This window comes from Nicrophorus vespilloides, unplaced genomic scaffold (genome assembly GCF_001412225.1).
Source record: "Nicrophorus vespilloides isolate i.1.1-1 unplaced genomic scaffold, Nicve_v1.0, whole genome shotgun sequence".
Lineage (NCBI taxonomy): Eukaryota > Metazoa > Arthropoda > Insecta > Coleoptera > Silphidae > Nicrophorus > Nicrophorus vespilloides.
Genome location: NW_017096541.1, coordinates 26,319 through 36,804, shown reverse-complemented (window position 1 = coordinate 36,804; position 10,486 = coordinate 26,319). Strand labels below are relative to the sequence as shown.

The 10,486-nt window shown below is 30.1% G+C and overlaps 1 protein-coding gene across 4 annotated transcripts; it reads right to left on the bottom strand.

Moving 5' to 3' along the window:
* Positions 1 to 586: 586 nt before the first annotated feature.
* LOC108557356 (lymphocyte antigen 75-like) lies at positions 587 to 8,658 on the bottom strand. Of its 4 annotated transcripts, XM_017913836.1 has the most exons (8): positions 8,475 to 8,658; positions 4,033 to 4,211; positions 3,863 to 3,940; positions 2,179 to 2,379; positions 1,779 to 1,938; positions 1,416 to 1,579; positions 990 to 1,356; positions 587 to 935 (listed from the first exon to the last, which is right to left on the bottom strand). In XM_017913836.1, coding segments are annotated over exons 2-8 (1,131 nt in total). In that variant the 5' UTR covers positions 4,034 to 4,211; positions 8,475 to 8,658; the 3' UTR covers positions 587 to 775. The 4 variants fall into 4 exon arrangements, with proteins under 4 accessions (XP_017769325.1, XP_017769327.1, XP_017769326.1 ...); XM_017913838.1 differs by lacking the exon at positions 4,033 to 4,211 and having other exon boundaries at positions 8,381 to 8,658; XM_017913837.1 differs by lacking the exon at positions 4,033 to 4,211.
* Positions 8,659 to 10,486: the final 1,828 nt, after the last annotated feature.

Below are 10,486 nucleotides of genomic sequence, written 5' to 3'. Positions count from 1 at the left end.
AAAGGTTTTCTGGCTAATCTTCAGTTCCTGGGCAATGGAATAAGTGCTCTCTTCAACGATTTCCATAATTTTATCAACATTGGCTTACCAGAGCGTGTCTTATCTTCGACATCCATATTACCAGAACAGAAGCGTTGGAATTAACACTTTGCTGTTGCATTTTATACTGTATTGTGTCCATAAACAACACAATTTGTTTTCGCTGCTCTGCTTTTTCCCTAGGTTGTAGTGGTTCTGAAGAATGTATCGAATTTTCTCTTTTTCTACCTTCAATTTGGAACGCTCTAACACACAACTGGATTCACACAAAATTGTTAAAGAACTTTTTTTTAAATCTATAAGTCGCCTTTAATTCGCAGTATAGAATGACAAGATGCAACGTATATATCGTGAGATATAGCTCACTAAAACCGTCTAACGAAAAACGCTCAGAATTTCAATATTTTAGATTGATAATTAATTAATTATTTAAACTATGCTTTAACACATTTATTTACAAAAAAACAGTTACAGTTACATAAACATACATTATTCTAGTCATTGAATAAATGGTATTTTGATTACCATTTTTGGGAGCAAGTATAAATTAAGAATGAACGATGATTGCGCGTAAATATTAATTAATTAATTAACACTTTTAAGGTACAAAAATAACTGTATTACGTTAACAAAAACGTACGGAAAAGATTTACATTGAATTAATTAAAATATAATAATACATTAAAAGTAATAAATATTAATTCGATAATTAAAAATAAACTAAAATGGAATAATACTAATTACGAATCGAATTTGCAGGCGGATGATAAGTTATGTTCATTGTGACTGTGTACGCAGGTTTGATTTGATTCGAATTGTGTTTCGATAATTTGATGTACGTGGGTTTTGTTTCGCAAATGAACACTTTCCTGGCCAAGCAGTTGTCCGAGCTCCATCTAAGTAGAAAGAAAAAAAATAAGTGAAATTGAAATTAATTACGAATTGATTACTTGTTGTGTATCTTCGGATTCCAAACTAGACAGTTCCATCGTAGCCTTTCCCGATCGTGCGCTTGATGCTGGATAATCCCACCGTTAACAGCCCATTTCCAAGCCATTTGTTCCCAATCGTAAATACCCCCGATCCACCGTTCCTCATCACCTATATGCAACCTCAGCGATGCTCTCCTTATAGCCAAATCTTGATTCTTGCCTGGAATCAAAGCCAAAGTCGCGTTGTACTCGGAATCGCACGTATAGTAAGCGTCCTGCCACGTCAGAGCTTCTCTACTGAATTTGTAGCACTTTCCTTTGATGTGCTTGTAATGTTTCGGACATATCGCCTTAGGTTTCGAAGGATCACGAATCACGTGGATCGCTACAAAAAAATCACTTAATTCAAACAAACATCAACATTTTTTTTGTTCACAACGTTACGTTTGTACGCGGCCTGGTTTTGCCGCTGTTTAATATGAATCGAGTTCTCGATCGAATTCGCGTCCATCGATATAATCTCGGGCATATCGTTGTTGCATTTCAAATCGTTGACTTTCTTCTGGCAAATGTAATTATATTTTTCGGTGCACTTCTTCGAATCCCATCTGGTAAAACCAAATCATTTTAATTGAAGCACATGCATAACAAATATAACTTGGCCTCGGCTTGCCTTTATCTCTTAATTGAAACCAATAATCTGAATTGCACATAATGTTTACTGTTCTGCATTAAGCAGATTTCAGTTTATTATTTATTTATTTCACTGCTGCTATTGAATTATATTTTTTGTCCTATATGACTTACCTATAACGTCGAGATGGATCCAGGATTATGCAGTGCCAATTCAAATGTTTCCCGCGTTTTTTTCGTATCTGCGAATTCTTTATTACTCGCCCCGAAGCTGCCCATTTCCACGTGTCCTGCTCCCAATCGTAGTTACCTCCAAGCCACCATTCAGAAGGAACTATAGTTTTGACCAAATTGTATACAAAATTGCGTTTTTTTTTTTGGTGGAATCTTATTGTCTTTTTTTAATAACCATGACAAAGAAGTTATTTTCATTGGTTTAGTCAATGAGTATTTTAATTAAAGATGAATGTGAATTGGTGGTGATGCAAGTAATCAGCATAAAGTTATTTGATATTCAAAATAGAAACAAATATATTCATGTATATGAAGCAAGGCATAAATAATGTTTAATTACCTAAATGCTTGGCAAGCAAATACTCCTGCATCTTGGCATTCTGCTCTTTACTGCTCAAGACTGCCAAAGAGCTATTCATGTTGTTGCATTTGAAATAGGCGTCCCTCCAAGGCAACTTTTCGCTGCTGAAGTGGTAACATCGCTTACAGTTGTGCACTTGTATGAAACCGTTTGGACAGTCCGATTGGCACAGCGCGAACACTGAAATTAATATTTATATGTTTACAAATATTAACAAAACGACGAAGGTGTATGTTATTTTCTTTGTATTGTGATATAATTTACATTTTGGTGCGTTCACACATCGCGATTAACATACATGTCATGATTGACTTTTCATGTATCAAACGACGTGCATTCTCTAAGCTTCACGTCAAAAATTAATATTGATGAATTATGTTAATTCAATTTGTAAATTACTCACAAAGAAATTCAATCAGGTGTGTTTTTCTATCAACATAAATTTTATTGTTTTCAATTTTTTTTCAACAACATTTGTTAACCATATATATTATAGTATTAATATTGTTATAATTTCGAATCTATGATCGATGTAACTTTTGTTAATTTTTTTTTTGCTAATTCTACAATATAATAAAAATGTTAATTAAAAAAAGAAATTGCAAAACCTATGACCTGCGAAATTTCAGCGTAAACAATAATCTATAAATAATTAATTAATCGTTCCTCTCTTTTTTTTGCCTAGATAAATATAATCTGAGTTAATAAACATGTAATTTAGATAATCATAATTAAATTAATAACAAGTTTATGGTGGGAATTGGAAAATCCTTATTAAATCCTAAAGTTATAAATTAATCATTAATAATTGGAAATTTGTATTTTTGAAATAAAAAATCTCATTCTGGTACTTCTCAGTTTATTAATTAATTCGTTTAATTATAATTTTTAGTATGAATTTCGTGAAATAGTTTAGGATTTAATAGGAATCAGTTTAGCATAAATATAATATAATTCAATAAGTAATTATAAGTTTTTTTTCGATTAGTCAGATATGATTTTGAAATTTCGAAAATATAGGAAACAATAATTTTCCAAGTATCAACTTATCAGTAATTGATAAAACAAACAAGTATTATGCATAGATCAAAAGCAATCGACTACAAGTGGGTACAATTAGCTGTTTGCCGGTACGTTGACCCACCGAATTTAATCAAGATTAAGTTTTTTTTATTGTTTTTTCAAGTTAAATTTTATTACTAAACTTTCCTCCAGTTTTATTTATGTTACACAAATTAGTAATTTCGCTAGCTGCAAAAAAAATAGTAATTCTCTCTAAAGTCGTGCGTAACATTAGAAATATAGAAAGTTGATAAGATGATTCGAATCATCGCGATTATTTATCAATATAAATGCGTATTATATCGGGGAAGAGAGGTTAAAATAATAAATATTTATTGTTTGAAACATGCTGTGAGTGTTTGTTTGCTACGGATAAATAACAAATTTGCGAAATATTTAGAGAAGTCATGAATGGATTGCGCTAACAAGATATTATTTACTTTTGCAATTAGAACGATCAATCACGAAGTAGATAGATTAGAGTTATTTAAATAAAACCTTCCAGCTATCATCGAGCGATCGCTACGAAACTAATCTATTTTGTTTCACATGAGAAATATTAATATTAATATTACTTATGTATTCCAATAAGAGTACTCACCGAATGTCAACAGAAGAGATAGATGGTAGAGTTGTAAAGCCATCGTTGATTTCACACAATCACACCAAGAGCATTGCACTGGAACAATGAATATAGAACAGTCGGATTATTGCAACAAAAAAAAACTGAATTGTCGGTGAGAGGATGTAGGCACAGTCAGGTATACTCACTCCCAGGTATCTGGAGTTCAATTGTCTGTGCCAAAACTGTTTTCGTGCACTACCGATTGAAAACTAATAAAATGTTTGAAGGTCGCTCCAATGTGTGATAGATCACTCCAATTTTAATCATCAAAGCAGCCATTCATGCATTTCCTATTTACCCCGGTTTCGATTTCAGCAATTCGCAACTTGAACAGTTCCATTGCATGTCGATTAAATTTTGTTTGCAGATAAAATTACACTTTGCAAAATTATTACGCTCTCTTCATTTACTCGCTCTACCAGATAACTCTTTCGATCAAGGGTATAATTTGTTTGGGTTTTGGAGATTAGAAAAGGTTAATGATAAAATTTAAATGTACTATTCATTGCATATTTGCATATAAATTATAATTATCGGCGCTTATTTAAAATAAACAAATTATTTAATCTACTAGTACGTTTCTTATATTTGTTTAGTTAATTTCGATGTCTAGACAAGTGGTCCACAATTATTTTGAAGTAGAGAGCCACTTTTATCATATAGCCAATTGAGAAATTGTCTAGAGAGCCGCACGTAGCAATCTATATTTACTAATTAAATGAATTTTTACATCATAGCTATGAAAGTTGGGAGCCGCACTTTCTCATCAAAAGAACCAAAAGTCTAAATAAGCGTTCTTCAAATAGGTTGACTATTAATATAGAAATAAAAACCAATATATTTTTTTTACTATTTCATTGTTAAGATTGGTTTTAAATTGGTTTTTCGGACCGTGAAATTAGATTCGTATGTGTCGTAATTTACAAAAATGAAACACAAAAATCTAAGTTCAAAAGTTCGATCTTTGAAACTTAAAAAAAAAAATAATTGGGACAAGCGAAACAGACACAATTTACGTATATAAAAGAATTTTCTTTGAAAACCTACAGAACTGCTATAAATAAACTGCGTCATTTAATGTGAACGACCTTAACATGTAATGAAACTGGGAAATGTATCAAATGTTGTGAATTTGTCCTACTTCTGGCAAACATCCTAAACACATATATCATCTAAAAATAATGATTACCATCGAATCGTAATCCTAATACATTCTTTCAGCCAATCAAAAATTTTATTGGAATTTACGATGGGAAAAAAAAAGATAAAAATAAACTAACTCTAGGAACTATATTTGCGCACGAATACAAAATATAATTAATTCGATATACAAATGTCGAATCTATAAATAAGCGACCGACTGGTCTATTTGCAAAATATAAATTATAGTTTCTAACTAGTTTATTTTCTGTTTTGGTACAGCTACAAAATACAGTTCCTCGAATTTAGATGATTTCATTGTTGTTAAATCAAAATGTTTACGCCGCAAGTTGTATTTATAATTCGAACTATATACTTATACTAATTATAGTAATTACAGTAATTGTGTCATCTAGATTGGACTTATGTCACGAGCAAGACAATAGATTTATCGCTGAGAGCATAAGAAAACGTCGCGATCTGAGAAGGTGCAGCACAGTCTGATGTCACCTAATATCACCGATATCGACAAATTCTATTGCAAAATCCTGCCGTTTAGATTCTCTCGTTTTTCTTACCTTTAAACAGTAATTTACGTACAAAACACACACACCTGCACAAGGCCACAAACGCTATTATTACATTAATTGTTGTTGCTAAATTTGTATGCATCTTTCGGCAGTGATTGTCCGAAGCATTCATCATGCAAATTAATTTGATCTTACCCGAAGCATCAGCGCCGAATTTGTAGTGGATGATATAATATGATTTCATCTCGTGTCTTGTAAATATTTGGATTCACTTTCCCAGTCTCCAGTTTCGTTTTATTTTCAACCGAAGTTTCAATGCCAACGTTACGTAACTAGTATACCTGTACTAACAACGTATTTCTTACTCTGTTCTTAGTATAAACTCTTAACAATTTATTCTTCGAATTCACATTTATTCAACATAATTCTTTATTATTTTATCTATATTGTATATAAATTAGATATGTAGCAATAGCTCACATAGTGAATATCACGGACTAATCGAAAAATTCAAAAATAAAACGCACAAAAAGATTTTATGTCTGAGAAAAAAATTCTAAACTAATTTTTTATAAAATATTTAGTTTCTATTGCAATTTTCAAACCGGACTAATCGGAACCGCACAATTTGATCCATTACTGCATATCTACATTCCGATAAATATGTGATTATTATATAATTAATTACTTTACATTTGATACCTTTAAAAAGTTACGCAACACCCGTTACTGATAGAACTGGAATTACATAAAACGAACACCACTGAATGTATCAACAAACGTTTCTATATTAGCACAGTACACAAAGGCTTTTAGAACATAATCCATCCCTAATAAAGATAATACTTACATAATATATATGCAATTTTTGTAATGCAAATTTATTTATTTTCAAATTTTTATATGCCACATTTAGGTCGAAAGGCTATCGACCAATGTCTTTCTCAATCAACCAATATTTCAATTTCTATTTTTACATGTGCAATATAAGAATATGCAAAAGTTACAAGATTTTGTACATATTTTTGTACTCAAAAATAAGACTCTTCTAGTGTTGCTTTTAACACTATTCAATTGCATTTGTTGTATGCAATAAGGTCATTGATTTAAATTTTATTTCTATCACTCTCACATAATGAAAATTTACATTTCTGAGTAGTTTCTATTCATTGTAAATTTTCTAGGATGTTACCCTATAAATTATGTAATTTGAATCGCGACAGTTCTTGCAAATAATATTATCAAACAAGTGGCAAATTTAAGCCACATTTTGTTTAATCCCCAATCAGTGTTAATCCAAATAGTATTAGCCCATAGCTCACAATAGCTCTTCAATCAGGGCCAACAAAGTTAGTGTTTTTCCACATAATATATATAATTTATTTACATCGAGTAGAAATAATGATTGTATATATTATGTATAATTAGTTTCGCTATATATATTATTAATTTATGAGATTTAATAGAAAATATGTGCAAATAGAGATATTTTAGCAGGCCTTGGTTTCAGTTTTGTTTTCACCGTGTACAAAATACTGTAGACTTTGGCATCTTGGCGCAGGTGCACTGCTCCATTATTTATGCAGAAATATTTATTAATAAAACATTTATTACGTCAACCGCAGTATTGTAAATGCATAAAAGGAATCTGGATAATGCTAAAGTTATTAAATAATACACAATAAATTAGATAAACAAAAGCAACTAACAACGCATTGACAGCTGTCAGTTTGATACGCGCCTTCTAGTGGTTGAGAAATATCTGCAGAATTTTATTATATAATTAAATTAAATATGTAGCAACTCCTTGAAAAACAAAATAATTGGGATAGTTGAGTGAAGACATTCAGCGTTATGAAATATTTTGTATCAGAACAATAACATAATGAATGAGGTTTGAAACATGTTTTGGAAACGAAAATAACTTCTTTTTTTTTTTCAAAAAATAAATATTTTAAATTTATATTTAAAGAAGCAAAAGCCCACTTTGTTTATGTAAACGTATTTTTAAAATATTTATTTTCTTAATGAAATACTCGAATTCATACATTAACTGAATTATTTAAAATGCGACAAAAAAAAACAAATTTTAAATTTATCACAATAATTAATTAGTTTCGCACTCTTGATTAGAATCTATAATAAAAATTATGATATGATACATGGAAAATACGTCTTTTTAGTTATATTAAACTTAAGTTTCCAACAAATCGTTTGCGAATAGTTGAAAAAACTAATTATTTAAAATATGACAAAAAAAATCATTTCAATAGATCAGATAAATCGTGATTCTCCTGATATTCAATATCTAATTGTTATATAATTTTATTTTTTTCTATAGCAATAACATAAAAATTAGACGTTAATAGTAAACTTTTAATTGAAAAGAAAAGTACTTTAAATCTATCAAACGATAGACATAGTTTATTAAAAAAACAAAATAGATTATTGTTGATAACAAATCTAAAAGTAGATACATTTTTTAGGTAATATTGGATTCATAAGATTAAAAAAAACATAGTTATTTTATGTGAAGTTATAAAATTTAAATATAAAAAAAGTTAAATTTTTTATTTTTTTTTTAAATTTATGGGTAATGCAAAAATATGTTTGATGTTTTCGGAAACGGACGTCGACTGAGTTACGAATACTATCATTAAAAAAGCATAGCAATAAAAATAATGCAGATTTCGTAGATTTTAATAACGAAAACACACATGAAAATTTCTTCATCCCATTACTACGGATTCCGTTCCAAAAATATGTTTATTGTCTTTCACAAACATATAGTTTTAAATATAACTGGGGAACAAAGTGAACTTACGTTAGGAAATTGAAACTAAAAGGAGCGCAGAAACTATGAGAAAAGTATTTGAACTTCTTGTGCATGAATCTATGTCATGGTTCTTATCGTTTACCTTCTTTTGTACAACAGTAAACACTGTTCACGAGAATTTTGCTTGCACTTTATCAAACTGTTTTCAATGGTAACAATTTACGTGACAACTACTACAAAAACTGTTTGTCGAATTCAAATTGCGTTTACGCGCTTTCGCTCCGCTTAGTAGCGAGACACTGAATGATGATGTGCGTTCGTATAAACAACTGGACACCAACCAATACGACGACTTACACTTTGCACGTCCATTCAGTCAAGGAAAAAGTCCAAAATATTATATATATACATTGGATTGTTATTGCTCGCGATTTCTTTTATTAATCGTTTAAACGCTTTAAATAGAACTCTTCAATCAACTTTCATTGATATTTATCCTTTTATCATTTTTAATACATAAATGTTTTTCAAAACGAAAATTGGAAAGTACTTAATTTGCAACAATTAAAATTTTTTTTTGTAAATTGATATTGCGAAATAATTTATTACCATTTATAATGAATCATATTTCCTTTCTGATAAGTTGCAATGTTTTTATTAGAAGATTATATAATATTTATTGTATAGACTCCGGATGGCGTCAATAGAGTACTTAATGTTTGATACAAAGATTAAACGATTCAAATTCAATGAAAAAATAACTGTAACACAAATACATTTATAAAATAATTAAATTTAAGTAATCTGAGTTTTGAATAAGAAATGTCTTACCTTTGTCAACTCATGATTTACGAAACGGTTTCATATTTCTCAAGAACTCGCAAATTCCTCTGATAGTACACACAATTATTCAATTTTGTATGTATGAAGTTCAGGGGTCGGGGTAAATTACCCCAAATGGAGTAAAAGTGAATTATCAAAGTTCCCCTGTGACTCGATTAGTGCGGTTTCAAAAAGCAGAATATTGTTACTTATTACAAACATTCGTATATTATATACAAATCTGTTCACCAAAATTTTCCTAACAGCAATCAAATCAACAAATTTTATAATTTTTTTTTTGTGTAAACGATCGTAAAAACTAGACATATAATATAGTCTGACAACATGTAATTTAAAGCCTTGCCTTAAATAATGACAAGCGTAAAATGATCGAGCAAAAAAAGTAATTAAAATTCCAATACCAATTAGGTTTGCTTGTTTAGCAACATAACTATCTAATCATGATGTGAAATTACAAAGCGTTAGAGATTTGTTTCAATTCAGTTTTCGTACTAAAAAATGAGGAATTCGAAAATCATTGTTGATGTTAAATAAGTAGCACGCAAAAGATAATATTCCATTGTTACGCTGCTTTTTTGCATTTCGTAACTGTTGACTAGCCTCGCTCATTATCTATACTGCATCGAATGTAAAACCCTACTTGTTTTTATTTTATTCAATCTCGCTTCATTGCGTCCAATCTTTTCCAGTTTCAATTAGCTGATTAGTTAGTGATTTATATATATCCACGCATTTAATTGGGAAAAATTGCAGCCCGCAGCGCCAGATTCCAGTGTTTAATAAATTAAAATTTAATTTCGATTATGAATATTTACTATGTGGTTTTCGTCGCTTGAATAGGAGATTACATAAATCACGCTGATTGCATTTGCACTATAAATTAATCAATTGGAAATTGAGATGTTAGGATGCGAGTGTAGGTCACAACACAACGTACGCTGCACGTGTGGTTGCATAAGCGAAAGTTCAAGTTCAAACTACTTGAAGTCTAATTGAGAATTAATTAAACTGTGTCAAGCGTGTTAGAAAAATCTAGATGCTTGAATCTTAGTTAGAAACTCATTGGAGACAATGAGCAAATAATGTAAAACTTAGGTTACAAGTATCTAAAATAGGAAAATGTTAAAAATTTAACACCAAAGTTTTACTTGAAATCTAAAACGTCTTTTTCATGTTGCTTAACGAACATTGCGGCACTTTTGTTTCATAAACAGTTGGGTAAGGGAGGCGCTTTTCTTTTGCAATCATGAAATGCAACAAAAGTTAGGTATTTTTTGTGTAATTAAGAAAAAACGTGAAAAGTCGTCGGAT